The following is a 25,764-nucleotide window of genomic DNA, read 5'->3' on the forward strand; positions in this document are numbered from 1 at the left end:
AATGATAGGATGATCACGTGCCTGAGAATAATTAAAACGAAAGCAGTGACTGCTGCTGCTGCTGCTTACAAATATATAGTTATTTTTCAATCTTGAGATCTTTAAAGCAGCAGGACTGTGGGTACACGAGCGTCGTTTTTTTGTCTAGTCTTTTTCAAAGAAAACCGATCGCAAGTGGACGGAAAAAAGCGCAAGTAAATAGGAGTGTGTGCGCTTTTAACAGTCGCACGCATCACATCACCTGTGTGCGCGAGTGATCATCCTCTAATACGGTATTCACCTGCTTTGTCCCGCGAGCACAATTATTATTTTCAGTCGTCCTGCTTCTCGATTCTAAGATCACATTTGCACGCATATTGGACCATCCTTACTGTCGAACTCTGCTTTAAGAAAACTACAATGTAAAAATGATTTCCAACCTGCCAAAGTGGCTAGTGGGAGCGGCTGTCTAGCCCGCCAAAGCTGAAATCTACCCGCATTTAGTAGGTGTTAATGTAAAGCCTTGGTTATAGACCATTTTGAGGGATGTAAACAACATTTGGTCCTACAAAGGTCCTAACGTAATGTTTTACATTTTATTTATTTCTATAAAGCTTTCAAGAATCCAAAAAGGTCTGTGTATTGAAAAACAATGTTATGATAGCTGTTTTAATGCTGAGTTAGGACTGAATTGCCTCTTGTTATAGCTATAAAATTGTTTAACAACAAGCAGGAAATCACCACACTGAAATGGTCTTTAATTTTCCATAAGAGAAATGGTGCAGCTTGATTGTAAACCAGTTTTTGGACTGGAATTCTTGGCATGATTAGACAACTGTTATTGAGGGTTTCTGCAGCTTTTACCAAGTTAAATTTAAGACTTTTTAAGACATATTTAAGACCATTATGAATGAAAATTGAGACTTATACAGGGCTAAACACTAAGGATTTATTTTCGAATTCCCCAGTTGGAAAAGATTATCCTAATCAAAAATAAATTAATTTAATACATTTAATAATGCAACAGAAATAACTGTCATTTAATAACACGAAAATATAGATCAGGCCAGTATCTTCAGCAGTAAATGCATGGAGAACTTTAAAAACAAATGTTATTGTAAGGATATTTATTAAACCATTATGGCCAACATATAAACAAAGGAAAATTAGCACCCGTTTAAAAAGGTTTATGACCTACAAGTAGGGCTGTGCAATTAATCGAAAATCCGATTTCGATTTCGGCTTTTAACGATTATGAAAAACCATTAATCGAGATAAACGATTATTCCATCACGTACCGCCCCCTTTCCAGTTGTACACTTGTGAAAACTCTCTGCCTCTGCAAAGCTCAGTTCCACGTGAAAATGACTAAAAGCATGTGCTGTGATGTAACTTCTGCAGCACGGGATGCGCATCGTTCATATTTTTAAAAGTGCATAAGAGCACGTGCTGTTGTGTGTGTGCGCGCCGTGCTTAGCCTCTGACAGGTAGCGTGTGTGTTTGGGCACACGCCGCGCTTAGCCTCGGACAGCAGAGCACACACACATCTAACGCGATCTTAATGTGAGCGCTTTAATGGTCAAACACATGCACATTTGTGTCAGAGCGCGGTGTTTAGTGATTATTCATATTAACCCTCATTTGTGTAATAACAAGTTGAGAATCAAAAGACACGAGAAAGAGAAACCATATCAGAGCCGCACCATTCTTAAAGTGACAGCGTGCGACATTCCTGCTGCTGCCCACTGTTTTTATCATTAATCAATAATAAAATCAAAAATACAGTGAAGATGCTTAAAGCGCAGTTTAAACAACAGATTTAATAACTCATTTCTAATAACTGATTTCTTTTATCTTTGCTATGATGACAGCACATTATATTTTACTAGATGTTTTTCAAGATACTCAGCTTAAAGTGACATTCAAAGGCTTCATTAGGGTAAATAGGCAAGTCATTGTATAACAGTAGTTTCTTCTGCAGACAATCTAACATATATATTGCTTAAAGGGGCTAATAATATCGAGCTATTAAAATAGGTTTCAAAATATTCAAACCTGCTTTTATTCTAGCTGAAATAAAACAAATAAGCCTTTCTCCAGAAGAACAAAAATATTATAGGAAACACTGTAAAAAAAACCCTCTGTTAAACATCATTTGGGAAATATTTATAAATAAAAATAAATTCACAGAAGGGCGAATAATTTTGACTTCAACTGATAATCGTTTTGAATAATTGTGATTACAAGTATGACCAAAATAATCGTGATTATGATTTTTCCCATAATCGAGCAGCCCTACCTACAAGGCAATATTACAGTGAATGTAACGCCCCATTCACACGGGGCTTCAGCGTTAACGCTTCCAATTCACTTTGAATGGGTGACGGCAAGTGTTGCCGAACTGCATTGTGGATCACTCGGCGCCGTTTCAGAAGCGTTGCTCGCTGGAGAAGTTGGGAGATACTCAAGTTTTCATGCACCGACGGAAGCCTTAGCCAATCAGATCGCTGTATGCAAATACACCAGTTCAGACAGCAGCCGATTGCTGACTACTTTTATTGGCTGACGCTGCTATGATGATCGCGTCAGCCCCAACTTCAAACACGCCCTCTGTCAAGCTATGCACCGCAAGACTTTTTACATTTAGTTATTTAAATTTAAGACATTTTAAGACCCCACAGACACCCTGCAAATGTTTCAGAGCAGGTCTGAAGGACTCAAGTAGCTTGTCTAGGTGTGCTTTACTGTTAAAAACAGCAACATCTTATTATATACACATCTGTCCCCTTTCCAGTCGTACCTCCAGCTGGGTGAAGATCTTGCGTATGTGCCGGTAGCATCCCTCAGCGATGTCCATGTCCTCCTGGAAGGACTGTCCTCTGAACACCGGCTGAGGAGCGTTGGAGAAGTACTTGTGGAAGGGAAAGTGTGTCGCCACGTCCTCCGTCGGCACCTCTCGGCCAGGCTTCGGCTTCACTTTACTCATGTATTCCTCCCAGCGAGACATTATCTACACCCCACACACACACACACACGAAGAAAGACAAACAGATAAGAGCAGCGCCTGGGGACTTGATGCGCAGAACTCATTAAGAGCGCGTCGCTGGACAAACAACCTCGTCAAAATCCACACTTAATTACTGCAGCACGTGTCTGCCTGTAATCTCTGATCGGAGGTAATGGTGCGTAAACGATCCCCCGAGGAGCCGATATGAATCTGCAGACCACAGTGTGACGATCGAACCACGGAGAGAGAGATAAGATGAAAACAAATGAGTGTGTGTGAACATCAACACGACACACCAGCACATCTCAATCTGACAGACTGGCTGCTGGCAGAGTTTTCAAAATGTATTTTAGTCTCCTATTTTCTGCAAATAAGAAAGCAACTGAGGTATTTACTTACTGTTACAAGGGCTGCACGATATATCGCTTCAGCATCGAAATCACAATATGCGCATCTGCAATAGTCACGTCAACAGCTCTGCAATGTTAAGTTTGAATTGTAGTTGACCAGAAGCCACAGAACTGATCTGATTTGTAGAGTCATGGCAAAGTTTAACCATAATAAGAGTGAAAGTTTATCAGTTGCATGTGTTTTTAAGGCCTTTGAGGACTTTAAGAGAGTTTGGCCACAAAAAGTATGATGTTTGGAGGTGTAACCGATTCATTGTACTTATACGTTTATACAATTTATGCAAAAAAAAAAAAAGTTATTCTTAGAGTTTTTGTCTAGTTTCTAGTCCAAATATCTACATTTCAAAGCAAAATATTGTTATTTTAATTACCCCATTGGAGTATCATTTTGCCTGTTTTAAAGGGCCATGACACCCCCCACTTTCGGTTAAAGTCTACTTCAGAATTTTTTCAAAAGATGCATGATTAATGGGCGGAGCTCCGCGTGCATCGGGCAGGAGTGGGCGTGGCCAGCAGGGGAGAAGGTGAGCGAACAACTGTTGTTGTCAGTTAGCTCACAAAATGAGACACAAACCGTGAGGAGACGCATGAGTTTATAGTTTACGAAGTTAAAATGCAAAGAAATGAACAGTGATTTAATGCCCTGCTACATTTGTTATTCGTAATTTCATAAACAGAAAACCACAATTTATATCATTATAAAGATAAGTGTGTTCATGTAAACACTATAAATGAGGATTCTCCCTCAATCCCCGTATCCAGCAGACTCAGTGCAGCAGGTCTCCTGACCTGTCTATTTTAACCATTAACCCTGCTGGTAATCTGGAGGATTTAGGCAAACACAGCAGCATGGCGATGTGTCTGAATGTGAATGAACTCCTGATAAAAGACAGCATCCGCCATTCTCTAATTCTCGTGCTGCTCTCCCTACAAAAATGCTAGCAGCACACACACAGCTTTGCTGTATGATCGGCCCTGACAAGATCGCTGGGGAAAACATGCAACAAACCCCGTGGATCATGGAAACAAACACATACGAGCCTTCATGAACGGCTAAATACTGTGCCGTGGTTTCCGTGTCTCTCAGCTCGGGCTTGACACTGGCAGGTCTCATGAATAATTAAGCAGCCGGCTCTTCTCATAGGATAAGAAAAGTCCGCTCTGAATAATAATGAGAAACCGACGCCTCATCATTGCACTTGCAGTTCGGCGCTACGTCGCTGATTTTGATCCGCCCCAAAAATCATTTTAAACCCGGAAGCTGAAATGAGCTGACAAAAGCTCAAAATTATCCAGTTTCCCCCACAATTAAAGCTGACAGGTGCTAACACTGTCTTAACTGATGCTCAACACACACAAATCTGTTAATATAAAAAAAAAAAGTTCTGCGGGGTGTCCTGAACCTTTAAGGAAAAACTCACTTAATTTTGACTTATTTAATTTGAAGGCGAGAAAATAAATAGACAAACAGACCTTTAAGGTTTTCTGCGAAGTGTAACAGTATTCAACTACAGAAATTGAACAAACAAAAGTAAAACAGCATGGTCGTCATTGTATAAAAATATTTAAATACATATAAATTTATTAATATCTTTTGATCTTTAAAGGTGCTGTACGGAAGTTTTTGACTCTTCTAAAGCATAAAATTACTATAATATGTTTGCGATTGAATGTATCTAAGTGAACATCTGAAAAACATGGCTGAAATATTCTGCTTTGAACATGTGAGTTACGTGCAGGAACGTCCGTCATTGTTTTGGTCCCCTTAACCCGCCCACTGCCACTTTAGCCAATTATATTTCAGCACCCCGGGTTGCCTTGGTGAAAAACAGCATATTTGATTCATTCAGTAAAGAGTATGTGTCCGTGACCAAAATGCGACCTCAGGTGGACAGTAGCAGACTCTGAAATGAGACCCAGATTCAAAGTTCCACATGAGGTTATTAAATAGCAAATGACATAAAAATTACGAGCGTAAATATTAGGTGAGCAGGTTTACAGCTCTAAAGTTCAATTTCTAATGGTTTATTTTATTCTCCAGATCTGAGGTGTACTATCTGCTGCTGATTACAGAAGTATGGCAATAAATGTGACGTAAAATAGCATTCAAACTCGCATTATTAGCATTTAACACTGAATGAAGCACATGAGGTGTACCTGAGCTGATCATTGTCAGTTTTTTGTTGTTCAGCTGTGAGAAATAGAAGACCTATATAAAATAGAAATTTCAGGTGTTGGTTAGGACAAAAACTCCTTTTAATATGGAAAATATTCCATTTGTCTCGTGCCGTTGCTTTTATTATTTACAACACGACTTAAATCAGCCTTTAGGCACGATAGTGAGGCATACTGCTGTTTGTGTTGTCAATCTGGCAACTTGCTCTTGTGTGTTTTGAAGCAGGAGTGCAATCCCTAGTTCAACCACTGGGTGTCAAACTTACATACTGTACCTTTAATAAATAATCTAAGCCTGTCATTTGACTATTGTAGATACAGACACAGCCATATTGATGCTTAAAGGGTCACGAAACACCAAAACACATGTGTTGAGCTGTTGACAGTCGTATATGTGTGCCACACTGCTAAAAACACTATTAGGACACCTATATTTCACTAAAAAGTGTAAAATGGTTGTTTTTGCGTTATTTCAAGCAAATTCGTACTTCCTGTTTGAAACAAATTTTTGAAGCTGCGTCACGGTCATGACATAATAGCGTGTATTCCAGCGTGCAGACTGGACGTCTGTGCCAGAGTGAGTCTTATTACGTCTTACAGTGTGATGCATTAATGCATGAGTAAGGCTTGGTTCAAACCAATCAGCGCGCTCTATTGTGCAACTTCATTAATATTCATTAGTGTCACCGTGTTTACACCACAGAGACGCCACGTTGTGTTGGCAACACAAGCGTGAAGTGTTGCTTTTATAGTTTGCTGCAGTTAAGTTTCGTTTTCATTTTCTCTCTGTGAGAGCTCAGACTCACGTGTGGATTACAGTGTACGCGGCGCTCGACAACAATAACTTACGTGTCTAAGGAGGATTATTGTTTACCTGAGAGCTGTTCTCATCTGCAAACGCTGAAATCTGGATTTGCTTGTAGTATTCTCTCCATAAAGACGCGGCTCTAGTTGCTGGTGATTGTCCTGTCTCTACAGATTTGGTAAGTGAGCGACCAGTGCTCTTTGTTTATTCAGTTTGTTCGTATCGAATAAAGTTAACTATTGCACTGAGTGCAGAAATGTTAGCACCGCATTTTGTGACCGGAATAACACACGCGGCTTTCTGACGCTACCTGCCGTGTGCATCTAAGTTTCTGGGAAATGCAGAGTTTTTTTTTCTCTCATTCGCCGTGCGGTATCAAACATTGCATGAAAAATACACGCTTAGAGCAGATCCTCGAATCAAATATCGCGTTTGTCGCGAGGGACATGAATGAATTCCCTGAAGGAAAGAGCCAAACTGCAGTTAAAGTCCAACATTTAATAATTTGACAAATAATTCGACTACAGATGTCCATGTAGGTTAAACACCATCACTTTCTCAAGTGTGTGTATTTTGACTGAAACTCGCGCGCGCCCAAATAGACACTCCCACACCATCCCACTTTAGTTCCTCCGACACTCCTCCCTAAACAGAGCTGGACACGCCCACTTTTCTGACTTTTTCCAAAGTAGAGGTGTGAAAACACCCTGCTGAAACGAGGGGGTTTCATGGCCCTTTAAATGATATATACCTCAGCCCTTACTGTAACTATTACATAACTGAGATATTTATTTACAATTTTGAACAACCCATGGTCCTTGGTGATTCGTATTCAGTTCGAGTTCATTAGTATAACGCTTTTCTCAATAATTATTGTTTCAAAGCAGCTTTACAAAAGGTGCGCATTATTGCATTATATTAAAAATCAGGAAAGTTAAGGTTATTAGTTCCCATAACTCTATTAGTTACTACTTTAACTAATTAACTAGTAACTAACAGCTTTTACCAGTGGAAGTTATCATTTATAAACATAGTTGACCTGCAGTTAAATAGTACATAGTCTAGTGTTTCCTCTAGGATTTTTTCCAGCTGTGGAGGCAGGCCTTTTCTCACTCAGATCTACCAACTACCTGTGGTGTTATTTCAATGAAAAATGTTGTGAGTGCAGTATTACAAATCGAGATTGCATTTATGTAATAGCCTACAGCATGCGAATCTCTTTGCTTGCGCGCCGATTTCCTTTGCTCGTGCACAAAACCTCTTGCACGCCCCCTCAAATATACGCTGCTTAAGCGCAGATCTTCTTGTGCGCTCTCAAATAAACGCTGCTGAAGTGTGATTTAGTGCGTTTATGTAACACCTATGTCATTTATTAGATTTGCTAGGAATATTTATGAATGTATCCAATAGACCTGCAGAGTGGCATTAATGCGTCCTGAAGTAAAGTGAAACGGCTATACGTCGTGTTTGTTGGCCTCATGCATTACGCACCTGTCAGTCAGTCAGCACCCTACAGTCTATGGTCAGCATGTAACCTTAAAAGGTTAAACAAATAGCACTACTACGGTTACAGAAAAGTTTGTTTTGTTATAATTCACTTACCTTTTAATACGTTTTGGTGCGATTATTAACTGCAATTAAAATAAAACACGACAATGTTTCGAATGAGAAGCTGTAATGTAGCTGTGGCGGGATAAATTTCGGCGTGGCGCCCCGCCATCGAAGAATGAATATAGCGGAAACCGTGTAGTCTATAGTACATAATGTGCACATGTTAAATATAGTGCATTTGTGTATCTGTTGTCCTTGAAGTCTCCGAAATTTGGCTTTATCTCCTCACAGGATAAAAGAGCATTTTCTACAGGTGGTTTGCCAAACCCACTCACCTGTGTGTCAGATTTGCATTGATGGTTTTTCATACTGTTCAGTTTCTTGCACAGATTGGTTGTTTTTCTTCATTAAGACATTAGCGCGCCAACAGGAGCCACGAGGATTGATTTGAGCTTGTTTGTATGTGTTTATTTTGAATCTAAAAGCCAATCATCGTTCACTGCCATTACATGATTCACCAAAGACCACAGATTCAATCTAACAATCTAAAAACTCACCTACACCTTCAATGGCCTAAGAAAGAGAGTTTATTTATTTCCACATCAGCAACTCATGGCTATTTCATTGCAAGATCAATATACATAAAAACATGATGCATGATATTATTTAAATGATATTAATTACATGATAGGAACAACTTCATATTTCAATAAGAGATGATACACAAACAAATATAGAAATATAAAAAAAATATCACAAAAACTGCATATTGGAAGTGAAATAAGATTTTTAAATTCAATATTCGATAAACAACTTAAAATTTGTCCTGGTGAAACCTTTATAAAATCATCCATCAAAATGTTTTCATTATAAAATCGTGTCCGATGGTACATTTACATTCTAATAAAATATGCGTTTATGGCAAGAGCAGCTTAACCATAATTACATGTGTGTGGTGCATCATTATTCAATAAATACAAATGAGTCAACCTAGAGTGGCCAATTGGGCATCTGGTATAAACAGGCCTGAGAGGGAGTAAACTAACTGTACATTTTCATTGTTGAGTGAACTAGCCCGTTAAGACAGTGTTTCCCAACCCTGCTCCTAAAGGCACACCAGAAGTACACATTTTCAACCTCTCCCTAATCAAACACACCTCAATCAACTCATCAGAACATAAGAAGAGTGTCCAAAACCTGAAGTTAATGGTCAGATGAGGGAGACATCCACACTAAGGGCCTACTCACACTATGCCATCCGTACCGTGCCCAGGCCTGTTTCCCGGATCGTTTGAGAAGTGTGAGTGCGTTGAATCGGGCTCAAGCACGGTTCACTTGGCCGGCCCTGGCCCGGTTGGAAGAGGTGTGCCTGAGCGCGGTTCACTTGGGCTTTGGCGCGGTACATTTGTGTGTGAGTGCAAAACGCACCAAAGCCCGAAACTGAAAGCGAGACGTGACTTTTAAGGGACTGTTTGATATGGATTTATTAATCATTCTTACTGTTCAGTGAACGCAAACTGTCGTAGTTTATTAAAGACGCAAACTCCTCACAGCACGACAGCTGCACCTTCAGCAGACCTCCTCATTCCTGCAGCACGAGAGCTTTATGATTGTTTATGAGCGCCAAAAGTGGCGCATCTGTACGGCGAAATATCTGACTGCGTGTCACCGCATCCCTAAGGACTGTTTGGCGAAATAATTGACTGCATGTCAAACGACTGAAAGGATATAACTAGAGAAATCTCCACTGTGCTACTGGGTGAGAGCGTATGGCAAGCCGTTTTAGCATTTAAACCTTGTTCAGACTATCCATAAATATATTTAGAGATATCTCTAATTATATTTTGACTTGTCATAATTATAATTCGACTAGTCAGATTGGAGATATCTGCAAATATATTATGACTGACTAGTCATATTCCTCCATTGACTTCCATTGAAAAATATTTGCAGATATCTCTAAATGAGTTTTGATTAGTCACAATTGTAATTAGAGATATCTCCAAATGAATTTTGACTAGTCAAAAATTAAATTAATTAGAGATATCTTCCAATATATTTGTAAATATCTCTAAATATGATGAATTAAAGACATCTCTAAATGTATTATGACTAGTAAAAACTCAGAGATATCTCTAATTACAATTGTTACTAGTCAAAATTCATCTGATTTCGTACTAGTACAATTGTAATGGCAGATATCTCTAATTGTTATTCTGAGTAGTGGAATTATAATTATGACTAGTCAAAATATAATTAGAGATATCTCTAATATATTTATGGAGTCAGAACAAAGATTTAAATGCTAAAAAGGCTTGCCATAGAGAGCGCTTCTCACTAAACAGAGCAGCAGCGATGACGTAAGCGTGCAGAGGCCCGATATGGTGTGAGCGCGGGCCGTCGGGGGAGACGGGAGGGGGGACAAGTGTGCTTAGGCCCGGTTCGAGGCAACTGTACCTAGTGTGAGTACGGCCTAAGTACTGTTGGTGTGCCTCTAGGAACAGGGTTGAGAAAAACTGCTTTAAGTGACCAATCTGAATGCAGAGATTGAGCTTGTGTTTTTTCACAGACGTTCGGATCATGTTCAGAGAGTCATGACAGAGGTGTGTGTGATCCAGTACCTGGTAGAGATAGAAGTGTCCTGCAGTCTCACAGGTGTAGGAGACGTCACCGGGAACATCTAAACTCTCCTGCAGACGCGCAACCTCCTGCAGGAGCTCCAGACGTCTGGACAGCACATAGTTGACTCGTCCATATCTGGCGCACGCACACGCACACGCACACGCACACACACACAGACACACACACACACACACACACACACACACACACACACACATTAAGTATGGATCATGTCCCATCAAGACATTTTGTATAAATCAAAAATTAATTGTTGATAGAGAATTAGAGAATGGCGGACGCTGTCTTTTATCAGGAGTTTGTTCACATTCAGACACATCGCCGTGCTGCTGTGTTTGCCTAAATCCTCCAGATTACCAGCAGGGTTAACGGTTAAAATAGACAGGTCAGGAGACCTGCTGCACTGAGTCTGCTGGATACGGGGATTGAGGGAGAATCCTCATTTATAGTGTTTACATGAACACACGTATCTTTATAATGATATAAATTGTGGTTATGTGTATATGAAATTATGAAAAACAAGTGTAGCAGGGCATTAAATCACTGTTCATTTCTTAGCATTTTAACTTTGTAAACTATAAACTCATCCGTCTCCTCTTTGTGTCTCATTTTGTGAGCTAACTGACAACAGCAGTTATTCGCTCCCCTTCTCCCCTGCTGGCCACGCCCACTCCTGCCCGATGCTCGCGGAGCTCCGCCCATTAATCATGCATCTTTTGAAAAAATTCTGAAGTAGACTTTAACCGAAAGAGGGGGGTGTCATGACCCTTTAATCCTAGTCATTTCTCCCATAGGCAGCTGAATCGGAAGTTCTAAAACAATCACAAAAACAATCTTACTTCCTCAGTGAAAAATAAGGTTATTCCTGGTGCATTCACAATCAAACATTGCTTTTCTAATTGAATCCTTGAAAGATGAAATTTAACCCTGCATCACACTGCATCTTTCCCTTCCGAGCTCTCGCACAATTGCGTCATCGGTGATGTGACTGTTTAGTTGACCAGAAGAAAAGTGCTCTTGCTCAGCACAGTGGAGATTGCTTTAGTTATATCGTTTTGTATTCATTTTAGTGGTTTGAGATGCAGTGATGTAACGGAGGCCAGCTAGTAAGTGCTGTGCAGGTAAACCTCACTCCTCTGACCTCTAAAGGTGCTCCAGTGACAGACGCTAGAGTCCATGGTCTTTAGCCTCCTTGGTTAGAGCAACCGACTCCCATGCGGAAGGTCGCCGGTTCGATACCAGCTCGGAGCGGGTTGGGTGGCGTAGGACCGGCGGCGTTACAGTGGGATGCAGTCAAATTTTTCGAAGACCAGATCAGCCACTTTAGACGCTCATAAAATATCATAAAAGTCCTGGTGCTGCAGTAATTAGGAGGTTTGCTAAAGGTGCAGCTGTCGTGCAGTGAGGGGTTTGTCTTTAATAATCTACGACAGTTTGCTTTCATCGAAAAGTAAGAATGATTAATAAATCCATATGAAACAGTCCGTTAAAAGTCATATTCCGTCTTCAGTTTTAGTTGGCCAAAGCCCAACAAAACATATTCAGCCTGTGTCACTATTGTCTGTGTGTGTGTGTGTGTGTGTGTGTATAACAGCTATACCTGCTGAAATCTTTCTCCGTCTCCAGTTCTTCCTCACCGTGACCCAGACGCAAAAGGTGGCGTTCATCGATGTCTAGCGCCATAATCTTCTCAAACAGCTGATTTAAAGCCTGAACAACACACACACACACAACAGATATGTAGGAAGCAATGCAAGTAATGTGTGACCGAATTTTTGACAGATGTTTGGTCCTGATTTCTCAGTGTGTGTGACTGATTTCTGTAATTCTGTAAGTGTGTGTGTACCTGATTGGAGTGTGTGACGATGAGTGTTCTCTGCTCAGGGAAGTTGTGGTACAGGTTGGAGATGATCTGAACAGCCACATCTGTTTTTCCAGTGCCAGGAGGACCAACAACCTACAGCGCGGAGAAAAGAAAGAGGGTAAAGACGTATTAGCAAAAGATTAAACAGAGACAAAGAGGATGTATTTCCTTTCTTTACACACGACAAAACAGAAAGACTATACAAAACTTCATTTTGAATGTGATTCATCTTTGCCCAGCACTAGTATAAATGGAAACATGTAGGGCTCTATCATACACCTGCCGCAATAAGGCACAAGACGTGTTTGCCGTAATTTGTTGCTATTTTCAGGCCAGCGCAACAGTAGTTTTCACGTTTTGCGAGACATTGTTTAAATAGCAAATCCATTTGTGCCACTTTGTAGACTCATGGGATTGCTGGTCTAACATAGAGGTGTGTTGAGTCGCATTGTTCATTGTTTCAGTTTATTCATGATCAATCTGCATCTGTATAATGTAGGGCTGCTCGATAATGGGAAAAATCATAATCACGATTATTTTGGTCATAATTGTAATCACGATTATTCAAAACGATTATCAGTTGAAGTCAAAATTATTCGTCCTCCTGTGAATTTATTTTTATATATAAATATTTCCCAAATGATGTTTAACAGAGGTTTTTTTTTTACAGTGTTTCCTATAATATTTTTTTCTTCTGGAGAAAGGCTTATTTGTTTTATTTCAGCAAGAATAAAAGCAGGTTTGAATATTTTGAAACCTATTTTAATAGCTCGATATTATTAGCCCCTTTAAGCAATATATATGTTTGATTGTCTGCAGAAGAAACTACTGTTATACAATGACTTGCCTATTTACCCTAATTAAGCCTTTGAATGTCACTTTAGGCTGAGTATCTTGAAAAACATCTAGTAAAATATAATGTGCTGTCATCATAGCAAAGATAAAAGAAATCAGTTATTAGAAATGAGTTATTAAATCTGTTATGATTAAACTGTGCTTTAAGCATCTTCACTGTATTTTTGATTTTATTATTGATTAGTGATAAAAACAGTGGGCAGCAGCAGGAATACCGCACGCTGTCACTTTAAGAATAGTGCGGCTCTGATATGGTTTCTCTTTCTCGTGTCTTTTGATTCTCAACTTGTTAGTTTATTACACAAATGAGAGTTAATATGAATAATCACTAAACACCGCGCTCTGACACAGATGTGCATGTATTTGAACATTAAAGCGCTCGCATTAAGATCGCGTTGTTAGATGTGTGTGTGCTCTGCTGTCCGAGGCTAAGCGCGGCACGCGCCCAAACACACACGCTACCTGTCAGAGGCTAAGCACGGCGCGCACACACACAACAGCACGTGCTCTTATGCACTTTTAAAAATATGAACGATGCGCATCCCGTGCTGCAAAAGTTACATCACAGCACATGCTTTTAGTCATTTTCACGTGGAACTGAGCTTTGCAGAGGCAAAGAGTTTTCACACGTGTACAACTGAAAGGGGGCGGTATGTGATGGAATAACGTTTATCTCGATTAATGGCTTTTCATAATCGTTAAAAGCCGAAATCGGATTTTCGATTAATTGCACAGCCCTAGTATAATGTCATTATTATTAGCAGTATTATTTATTATCTGCAGATTTATATTTGTTTTAATAAAAACAAGTTCAGATTTGTCCAGCGGTGGGGTTTTAGAGATGTCTGCATCTCCACATAGGGTATAAGAACAGGACGTGTGTTTGGATATAACTCAGTTTTCTGACCACACTTCGTTATTCTTGTTCATTTATTCCTTTGCTGGAGATTAGAACTGAATTCAGAAATAGTTTTGACACAAATATGTGCTTAACAAACTAAATTAAATATGTCGGCTGCTCGATGTCTTCAGTGGAGTGAGTACAACACTGTTTCTTTACACCACCAAAGTAAAGGAGTAAAGAGTGAAAGTAAAGAGAAAGTAAAAAGGCTGAATGGAGGAGGCTCGTTCTTTATCACCGCGCTGCAGATGCTCTGTTTAACTGTTTCCTCGCTAGTAAAGCGTTCAGTTTTTACACTTAGAAAGTCCGCCATGTAAATAGCAAATGCACCATGGAGCGACACAACCGACTCTAGAAGGGAATGTGAGATGAGACTCAGATTGGTTTAATGTACCTTATTTTCAAAACACACCCCAAACTCATTAGGAGCATACAAGCAGAGGCACAGAGCATATTTTTCCATCCTTAAAATAGCAAAAGTGTATTCAGACATGCCCTTTTGCACCATGCGCTCTAGACTTTGCATCTAGATCATTAAAATAGAGCCCTTATTGTACATAAACGACTCAAAAAATTTTACCTAGGAAGTATTTTTACATTTGTATTTAATCTGTATCATAGACAAATATTTGATACAATATGGTCATGAATATATCGCTATACACAAAATCATTAGTAATAAGTAGCAGTAAGTTTTGTAAAAAAGTCTTACCATGGTAAGGCCTGGCTGCATCCCTGCACGAATGGCTTCAATCTGCGTTGGTGTGAACTGGATGGTGTTTCTGTTAAAGTCAACGTAACGCCTCAGAAATCCCATTCATGGAGCACAAATCTGTGTGACTGAGCTTTAACGAGACTGCACTGCTCATGTCTGAACTCTAGGCAGGTTTTACACTGGATGTGTGTTTGTGAGACGCACCTTTTGGGCTGGTTGTACGGATACGGGCCTCTGTTTGGAGTCACGTGAGGCTCCACTAGCAACACCTGCTCTTCCTCACCCGGAGCCGCTTCCTCATCCGCTTTACGCTTTTTACCCTTCACACTCTGCACAGGGAAGTGGATTCTGGTAGAGAGGAGACACGATTTTAATAATGCCTGTACAGATTGTCCACTTAAATTACTGGTCAACAGACTTACACCATGTTCTAAGAACATGTGACGCTACAAGATTCACAAAAAAGCTATTTGTCTGTCTGCTCTAAATGCAACACGACAGAATCATTTAAATACCAGCCACAGCACTTACAACAAAAGTGTAAAGGCTTTAAATCTAATTAACACCTATTAAACCTCTTTAACATGACTAATAGATTACTGAGTCACTAATGTTGTTGGCTACAGTTCTGACTTTCATTTTCAAAGCATCTGCTAGTTTCAGGATCTGAGGTGAACTATCTGCTGCAGCTTTCAATATTTATAGTCAACTTAAAAAAAAAGAAAGTTATTTTTGTGCTTTATTTGTCTTAGGCATTTCAGTTTGGGATATTATTCCTAATTTAAGTATAGTTTAAGCCAAAGTACGAAAACTGCTACATAAAATAAAGTACATTTTAATTAAAACCAAGTAGTATTAAAAAACTGAACAAAAAGTGATGAAACAAGAGATTGTTGATGCATTAAAATGAACATTTGGTAACACTTTATAATAACTACACACTATAAATCATTTATTAAGCGTTAGCAAATAGTGAATTCATTAGCTGTTAAGCATTAACTCTACATTAATAAACGTTAGTAAGCAGTTTATAACTGCAGCTACAAATGCTGTATTCTTGACTTATAACCATATTTATAATGTGCTTAATAATTGTACTTTCATACTTAGTAAATGATTTATTTTTCATTACTAAATTAAGTATGGCATTATTTACAAGCCAGTTGTATTTAAGAGTAGTTGAGGGTTTTTAGGATCATTCAGAATGAGTTAGTAAATGATTATTAAACTATTGAAATCAACATTTATATGTCTTATTATTCAGGCATATACTAATAGTTAACTAATATGTTAATAAATGCTTTATTAACTCAACTTCATGCAGTTTTGTGACTTAATCTAAAGTGAGGACTATTCATGCTTTATAAATCCCTTATAAATGACAAATAAAGGCTCAGTTAAATTCTAAACAGGAAAAAATGACATTATTCATTCCTATTCATATAAAGATACACAAATGAAACTGTACTTTAAATAAAAAATAAATCTTTGCAACCTGATCTAAAATAAAATCACTGTAGAGTTTAAACATTACATCTTATTATATTGTTTAATTATTATATTGTTGTTTTATCCAGTTTTGTTGTATTTTGACACTCCTGTTATTCAGCAATGTTTAAACTTTACAGTAATTTTACATTTTAGAAAAAAAATGCACAGATTATCATTCATTTCATTCTGAGCCTTTATTTGTCATTTATAAAGGATTTATAAAGCATGAATAGTCCTCACGTTAGATTAGGTCACAAAACTGCATGAAGTTGAGTTAATAAAGCATTTATTAACATATTAGTTGACTTTTACTATATGCATGAATAATAAGACATAAATGTTGATTTCAATAGTTTATTAATCATTTATTAACTCATTCTGAATGATCTTAAAAACCCTCAACTACTCTTAAATACAACTGGCTTGTAAATAATGCCATACTTAATTTAGTAATGAAAAATTTATCATTTACTAAGTATGAAAGTACAATTATTAAGCACATTATAAATATGGTTATAAGTCAAGAATAGAGCATTTGTAGCTGCAGTTATAAACTGCTCACTAACGTTTATTAATGTAGAGTTAATGCTTAACAGATAATGAATTCACTATTTGCTAATGCTTAATAAATGATTTATAGTGTGTAGTTATTATAAAGTGTTACAGAACATTTAAATTAAACATTTCTTGTTTTAGTATGGTTGTTTGAATTATTAAAAGGAATAACTATAAAGCTGAGAAAAAAAAGCAATATACTCAGGGCTTCCCACAGGTTTGAAATATACTTGCGGTGGTTGCCAGATTGAAACACACCTTTTACCCACGGCACATGGTAACTACATGTGACAAAAAAATGATTTTTAACAATAATGTTATTTATTATATCACTGTTTCTTTTCAATGGGTTGAAGTTTATAAAAAAAACTGTTTAAATAAAATAAGAAATCCACTATTTGCTTTTATGCTATTGAGGAGCCATGTGCACCCACTGACAGGTCAAATCTGCTGCTGATGTTTTGTACAGTATTGCCAAAGCATGTTAGATATGTTACAAACATGGTATATATCAACATCACCAAATTAAAAATATATAAAGCAAACAAAATATAAATGGCTACGGAATAAAAACAGACAGTATCTCTAGAAAGTATACTAATTACAAGAATAAAAACATATTTATATAGGTGTACAAATATTTTGTAGCCAGTTTAGATGTAATTTCGTCCTCTCTAATAGAAAAGTTTACTGGAGTCGTTTAGGTCAAAGAATTAATTAATTAATATTTATCTCGCTCTTGTTGCTGTGCATGCGCTTTCAGCTGCGAAGTCAAGCATAAGTAAATCAGGCTTAACCCTCTGAATGCAAAAACACATACAATTAATTACTGCTTTAGAAAGCGAAACCAAAATCCCGGACATTTCAGGAGATTTAGAAACCTCTAATGGATGCATATTTAAGTCCCAAAAAAGGCGCATCTCTGTGGGTCTCTGCTGAGCTTGTGAGATTGTCTGTGAGAGTGTTGACAGTTCTCAAGCGTACACAACAAGAAGTAGGAAACGTTTAGTGCGAGAGAAGAGTTTTCTACTGGTTAATCGATGGCGGATGTTTGGTTATATTGGGCGGATACATAAAAAGTCTAAAAGGATGAAAATAGTAAAAAAATAAATGTCACAAACATATATTTGGGCAGCCGTTAATATACCTAGGCGACCCCGCCAAGTAAAAGTTAATGTGTGGGAGGCACTGAAACTTTACTAAAACTTAAAATGGAAAAAGTATTAAAATACCTAAACATTAGATTTTAAAAAACCTGAATAACTAAATAGATTGTAAAAAAAAAAAAAAAAAAAAATTTAAGGTCTAGGAAGTGGTATGTTGTGTTGAAAACGGAGCATGAATGAACCTGAATGGTGGCATCTGTCTAGCGGGATCCTCCTCCGTCACCTTGACCGTGTGCTCTGGGAAACAGGATCTGAGGTGCTGGATGGACAGGAAGGTGTCGTTGAAGTCCAGACTGGAGATCTGATTGGGCATCTTTGAGTAATGAGCACTACCAGGGTCTCCATAACCCAGGATGATGTCGTGAAGCCAGTCGGGAACCACACACTCGGTGTTCATGAGGTTACGGATGGTCTCCAGCACAGCCTGCAAAATAAAAATAAATAAATAAACAGTTAATCTTTGATGACTGAAATGACCACAGCCCTGTTTTAAATGTTGGACATGTATACCACATGGCTTGATTTTTAAAAACAACACAAATATATGTGCACTTGATCCGTCTCGCACGCTATACAACGAAACGTTTCTTGCACAGAAATACCTATGATGATATTCGATAGAATTATTTTTAAAACACTATTAGTAATATCATTTTAGTATTTATTAACGTCAAATAAATGTGTATAATTTGTTGCGTTTGGGTTTTATTTATTTGAACTTTTCTTAGTTTTGGTCATTTTAATACTAACACTTGGAATTTTTATTGTAAGATTTAGAAATGTTAATTCATGTAAGGACTCACTTTAATGTCATTTAATAAATTTTTTAATACTACTTTTAAAACGTTTAGTTTGCCGTTTTCATACACTGCCTTAAACTCTACTAAAGTTCAAAATAATCAAAGAAAAAAACAATAATTCTCTAACAGAAATAAATTAAAATAAAACAACAACAACAACAAGCTGTTTTTTTAGTTGACGATACAAATTTGTATTTCATGTAAAAAGATAGTTAATCCAAAAAATGACCCATCTAACTCAACCTTTATGACTTTCTTTCTTCTGTTGAAGGCAATAGAAGATATATTGAAGAAAGCTGGGAAACCTGTAAACATTGATCTCCACTGTTGGAAAAACAAATACTATGGAAGTCAATGGTTACACATTTCCAGATTTCTACAAAATATTTTTTTGTCTTTTAGTAAAAAACAGAATTTTTATTTTTGGGTGAAATAACCCTTTAACAGTTTTATTCATAGTATAGTTTTATGTCGCACTATAAACACCGTCTAGTTTGACACAGTAAAGTCGGAGTGACCTTGAAGTTGTTCTCTTTGGGTTTGCGCCTCATGATGACGTTGAAGGTCTCGTAGGGATCTTCTGCTCCGCTCTGGATGCTGTTGGTCATGTCCTGCTGGTATTGGTTCGAGTCCAGCCACACTCGGTACGTCCTGGTGTCACCTCTCAATTTGGGCTTTGGATCAGGACCTTCACGGAAGCATAAGAAAATGGTAAAATAAAAGTTTGTACAGAACAAACAGAAAGAATAGAAAGCCAAACATTCAATCTCACAAAATACAAGAACATCTTACTGTAATCAATATGGTGCCACAAAATTACAAATGAGAATCACAAGAATGATTCCTCTTTCTAAGCTAATTTAACTCTTCACTAAATGGACAATATCAATAATCAGGGTAAAATACCAATTAGGATATATTGTTATCGCGACAACATCGCCATATATAGTTAACGCAACATATTGTTATGACGATATAGTGTTATTGCGATATATCGTTAAAGCAACATATTTTTGTGGAGATAGAGTTTTATTACCATATATAGTTAACAAAACATATTGCTATGACGATATAGTGTTATTGCGATATATCGTTAAAGCAACATATTTTTGTTGAGAGAGTTTTATTACCATATATAGTTAACAAAACATATTGCTATGACGATATAGTGCTATTGCGAAATGTAGTTATCGCAATATATTGTTATGTAATATAGCGTTATCACCATATATCGTTAAAGCAATATACTGTTAAGGAGATATAGCGTTCTCGTCATATATTGTTAACGCAATATATTGCGATATATATTTAACTCAATATTTTGTTATGCAATATAGCATTATCACCATATATCGGTAAAGCAATATATTGTTATGGAGATATAGCGTGATGGCCATATATCCTTAACGCAATATATTGCGATATATAGTTAACGCAATATACTGTTATGCAATATAGCATTATTATCATATATCGTTAAAGCAATATATTGTTATGGAGATTTACTTCATCGTCATATATCGCTAACGCAATATATTGCGATATATAGTTAACGCAATATATTGTTATGCAATATAGCATTATCACCATATATCGGTAAAGCAATATAGTGTTATGGAGATTTACTTCATCGTCATATATCATTAACGCAATATATTGCAATATAAAGTTAATGCAATATATTGTTATGCAATTTAGCATTATCACCATATATCGTTAAAGCAGTATATTTTTAATCGAGATATAATGTTATTACCATATATCGTTAACAAAACCTATTGCTATGATGTTATAGTGCTATTGCGATATGTAGTTAACGTAATATATTGTTATGTAATATAGCGTTATCACCATATATCGTTAAAGCAATATATTGAGATATATAGTTAACACAATATATTGTTATGCAGATATATCGTTACCACCATATATCATTAACGCAATGCATTGCGATATATAGTTAAAGCAATATATTGTTATGGAGATATATCGTTATCGCCATATATCCTTAATGCAATACATTGCAATATATAGTTAACACAATATATTGTTGTGCATTATAGCATTATCACCATATATCGTTAAAGCAATATATTGTTATCAAGATATGGCGTTATCACCATAGATCTTTAACGCAATAAATTGCTATAGCGAAATAGTGTTATTGTGATATATAGTGAATGCAATTTATTGTTATGCAATATAGTATTGTCACCATATATCGTTAAAGCAATATATTGTTATGGAGATATAGTGTTAATACCATATATCGTTAACGCAATACATTGCGATATATAGTTAATGCAATATATTGTTATGCAACATAGCGTTATCACCATATATCGTTAAAGCAATATATTGAGATATATAGTTAACACAATATATTGTTATGGAGATATATCGTTATCACCATATATCCTTAATGCAATACATTGTAATATATAGTTAACACAATATATTGTTGTGCATTATAGCATTATCACCATATATCGTTAAAGCAATATATTGTTATCAAGATATGGCGTTATCTCCATACATCTTTAACGCAATAAATTGCTATGGCGAAATAGTGTTATTGTGATATATAGTGAATGTAATTTATTGTTATGCAATATAGTATTGTCACCTTATATTGTTACAGCAATATATTGTTATGGAGATATAGTGTTAATACCATATATCGTTAACAAAACATATTGCTATGATGATATAGTGTTATTGCGATATGTAGTTAACGCAATATATTGTTATGCAATATTGCGTTATCACCATATATCGTTAAAGCAATATATTGTTATGGAGATATAGCGTTATCGCCATATATCATTAACGCAATATATTGCGATATATAGTTAATGTAATATATTGTTATGCAATATAGCGTTATCACCATATATCGTTAAAGCAATATATTGAGATATATAGTTAACACAATATATTGTTATGGAGATATATCGTTATCGCCATATATCCTTAATGCAATACACTGCAATATATAGTTAACACAATATATTGTTGTGCATTATAGCATTATCACCATATATCGTTAAAGCAATATGTTGTTATCAAGATATGGCGTTATCGCCATACATCTTTAACGCAATAAATTGCTATGGCGAAAAAGTGTTATTGTGATATATAGTGAATGCAATTTATTGTTATGCAATATAGTATTGTCACCATATATCGTTATAGCAATATATTGTTATGGAGATATAGTGTTAATACCATATATCGTTAACAAAACATATTGCTATGATGATATAGTGTTATTGCGATATGTAGTTAACGCAATATATTGTTATGCAATATTGCGTTATCACCATATATCGTTAAAGCAATATATTGTTATGGAGATATAGCGTTATCGCCATATATCATTAACGCAATATATTGCGATATATAGTTAATGCAATATATTGTTATGCAATATAGCGTTATCACCATATATCGTTAAAGCAATATATTGAGATATATAGTTAACACAATATATTGTTATGGAGATAAATCGTTATCGCCATATATCCTTAATGCAATACATTGCAATATATAGTTAACACAATATATTGTTGTGCATTATAGCCTTATCACCATATATCGTTAAAGCAATATATTGTTATCAAGATATGGCGTTATCGCCATACATCTTTAACGCAATAAATTGCTATGGCGAAAAAGTGTTATTGTGATATATAGTGAATGCAATTTATTGTTATGCAATTTAGTATTGTCACCACATATTGTTACAGCAATATATTGTTATGGAGATATAGTGTTAATACCATATATCGTTAACAAAACATATTGCTATGATGATATAGTGTTATCGCGATATGTAGTTAACGCAATATATTGTTATGCAATATTGCGTTATCACCATATATCGTTAAAGCAATATATTGTTATGGAGATATAGCGTTATCGCCATATATCATTAACGCAATATATTGCGATATATAGTTAATGTAATATATTGTTATGCAATATAGCGTTATCACCATATATCGTTAAAGCAATATATTGAGATATATAGTTAACACAATATATTGTTATGGAGATATATCGTTATCGCCATATATCCTTAATGCAATACATTGCAATATATAGTTAACACAATATATTGTTGTGCATTATAGCATTATCACCATATATCGTTAAAGCAATATATTGTTATCAAGATATGGCGTTATCGCCATACATCTTTAATGCAATATATTGCTATGGCGAAATAGTGTTAATTTGATATATAGTGAATGCAATTTATTGTTATGCAATATAGTATTGTCACCATATATCGTTACAGCAATATACTGTTATGGAGATATAGCGTTATCGCTAAATGTATGTGTGGTCATTTGCTGTCTAGAAAAAAAAAATGTTAAAAGCCATTTGTGCTGTCATTCATTCATTTTCTTGTCGGCTTAGTCCCTTTATTAATCCGGGGTCGCCACAGCGGAATGAACCGCCAACTTATCCAGAAAGTTTTTTACACAGCGGATGCCCTTCCAGCCGCAACCCATCTCTGGGAAAACCATTTGTGCTGTATGTTTCATATTTAAGATGTTCAATAAAAAAAATTTTCAGAAAAAACATCACACACATGTTGGGGCATTACTGTTAATCAGGATTTTGCTTGGGAATCAGAGCGCACGGCTGTATATTTTTAACATCTTCTGCTTGGCTCACCTTCCTCAATGACACGGCCTTGATCATCCAGCATGCCCTGCACCTCGCAGCCCCTCACGTACACCAGACCGGCCTGATCCACAAACGGCTGCCGGCGGTCGAAGCGTGTGCCGTAGGGCAGGTTGGGTCGCACCGTGATCAGAAAGCAAACATCGTGCTTCCGCAGCCCTGCAAAAACAAACAGCAATGTGAAGCTGAACATTCAGTAATGCTCTTGTTCTGTTCTTCATTTCACCATGTTGAGTTTTGATAATAATCCAGCACAGTAGAAGCAACACACACTCTAGAAATGTAGAAAATCGTGCTAGAAACTAGGGATGCACCAAATTTTAGGCAACCGAAAATAATAATTTTTTAACCAAAAGAGATAATATGAACCAAAAAAAAAAGAACTACACTGCGTAATTCATGCTAAGTGTGCAGGTTTTACTCTTCCTCCAGCTGTCGTTAATGTGCAGTGTGAAGTGGCTTACACACCGGATGCAGAAAACACTGCGCTATGAAACCCATTCATTTCAATGGCTTACACTACAGTGGTCCCTTGCTATAACGCGGTTTAGATATTTTTTTTGTACAATTTGACATGCTTTTTTTTTCGACAGTGCATTGTGTTCTGCGTCCTGATTGGCTGTAGACCACTGTCAATCAATCTTCTTCAAACTTTATGTGGATATAGTCCTCATGTCTTCGAAGTATTAGCTGAGTGCGTTTTAGTTTAGATTTCAGTGCGTTTGTTGACTACAGAGGGTCCATAACACTGAAGCTGCAGAAACTGCTGTAAAAACATCCATCTGGACCCCAGAAAAACGACAATCTGTCAACTAAAGCCTGGTTTATACTTCTGCGTCAAGTGACCGGCGTAACTCACGGCGCAGGCAACGCGCGTGGCTGTGCATTTATACTTCTGCTGCTGTTTCTGTCGGTCTGCATTAACAGTTACGAAACGCTAGTTGGCAGTGAGGTGTAAATGTTCCTCTGTGTCGAGTTTCTTTGCTGCTTTCTTGGTTTTTCTGAACACTTCCGGGATGTACAAGTGGCTCAAACTCGCTCATTTTGAGGCAGGAACCGGCGGACGTGCAACAACTTTAACTATGAGGTAACCACAAAACAAAACTTTCTATCCGGAGCTCCTTCACGGGACTCCACACTTGTAAACAATCGCTCGCGCCATTCGCGCGGCTCTCGGTCCCGCCCAGACTCGTCAGCTCTACCAAGCCGACCAATCACAGAGCTTGCGCTACGCGTCGTTGCGACGTGTAGTTAAATTTTTTGAGAGGTGCACGTCAGTGACGGCCACGGCGAAGGGCTATGCGTCAGCGCCCTAGCATACACCGGTGTTTGACGCAGAAGTATAAATCAGCCTTAATGATTGGCTCTTTTACTAAAAAAGGGGGCTTCAATCTTGTGGATTCTATAGTCTTTGGTTTTAGTTAATGATACTATGCCTGACTTTCCAGCCATTTGCAAGTCTGTTCTGTGCATGTATGTGTTGTGTTTGTAGAGACAGATGAAGCGATGTTTACCCTCCCACTCATTTTTGATGTGGTCTCGGATGTTGAGGTTAATGGTGACGTCAGCGCGCACTCGAGCCGGCCAGTTCTCTCCAATGTTCGGCTTCGCCACCTCCACTATAGAGAAGGAGACGATGGTCTGTGCCATTCTGGCCCATCCACCAAACACCACGCCACCATACTCCGACTGCCTGCGCAAACAAACCCTCCATGTTAACACATAATATCATGAAACAACCTTCTTCTATTCAGATTTTCAGTTTTTGTCATAATATACTTTTAATGTTAAAGGGCGCCTATAACGCAAAAATCACCTTTGTAAGGGGTTTAAACACAGCTGTGTGTGAATATAGGCAGCTTCTAACGGTAAACATTCATTAATTGTATTATGCAGAAACACTTTGATTGACATTCTCCCTTTGTACGTGTCATCAAAGGGGGAAAGCTCCGCCCATTAGTGACCATCTCTCCCTTATTAGCATAGGACGCAAGTCTTGTTTTTGAATCTGCCACTATGCTGACACACAGGCCTTTGTAGCTCCGCCCTCTTCTGTAAAGAGCACAATCTTATTTGAATTTAAAGTGACAGTCACCAAAACAACACAATTAGCACCAAAGCCTAAAAGGGTCGGTTTCAGAGAGTTAGAAAACAT

The 25,764-nt window shown here is 37.2% G+C and overlaps 1 protein-coding gene across 7 annotated transcripts in view; it reads right to left on the reverse strand.

Moving 5' to 3' along the window:
* aqr (aquarius intron-binding spliceosomal factor) overlaps positions 1-25,764 on the reverse strand; it is a 103,098-nt gene that overhangs the window by 41,417 nt on the left and 35,917 nt on the right. For 6 of the 7 annotated variants that reach the window (XR_012392663.1, XR_012392664.1, XR_012392665.1 and 3 more), the window contains 10 exon segments: positions 25,124-25,302; positions 23,601-23,768; positions 19,433-19,602; positions 18,297-18,538; positions 15,107-15,250; positions 14,900-14,969; positions 12,414-12,524; positions 12,168-12,277; positions 10,549-10,684; positions 2,780-2,989 (listed from right to left, as the gene is read on the reverse strand). Coding sequence is in view for 4 of the 7 variants with exons in the window: in NM_200464.2 (NP_956758.2) it covers positions 2,780-2,989; positions 10,549-10,684; positions 12,168-12,277; positions 12,414-12,524; positions 14,900-14,969; positions 15,107-15,250; positions 18,297-18,538; positions 19,433-19,602; positions 23,601-23,768; positions 25,124-25,302 (1,540 nt within the window). In the remaining 3 variants the exon portion in view is untranslated. 7 annotated transcript variants of the gene reach the window in all.

Source organism: Danio rerio, chromosome 17, assembly GCF_049306965.1.
Source record: "Danio rerio strain Tuebingen ecotype United States chromosome 17, GRCz12tu, whole genome shotgun sequence".
In the NCBI taxonomy this organism is placed as follows: domain Eukaryota; kingdom Metazoa; phylum Chordata; class Actinopteri; order Cypriniformes; family Danionidae; genus Danio; species Danio rerio.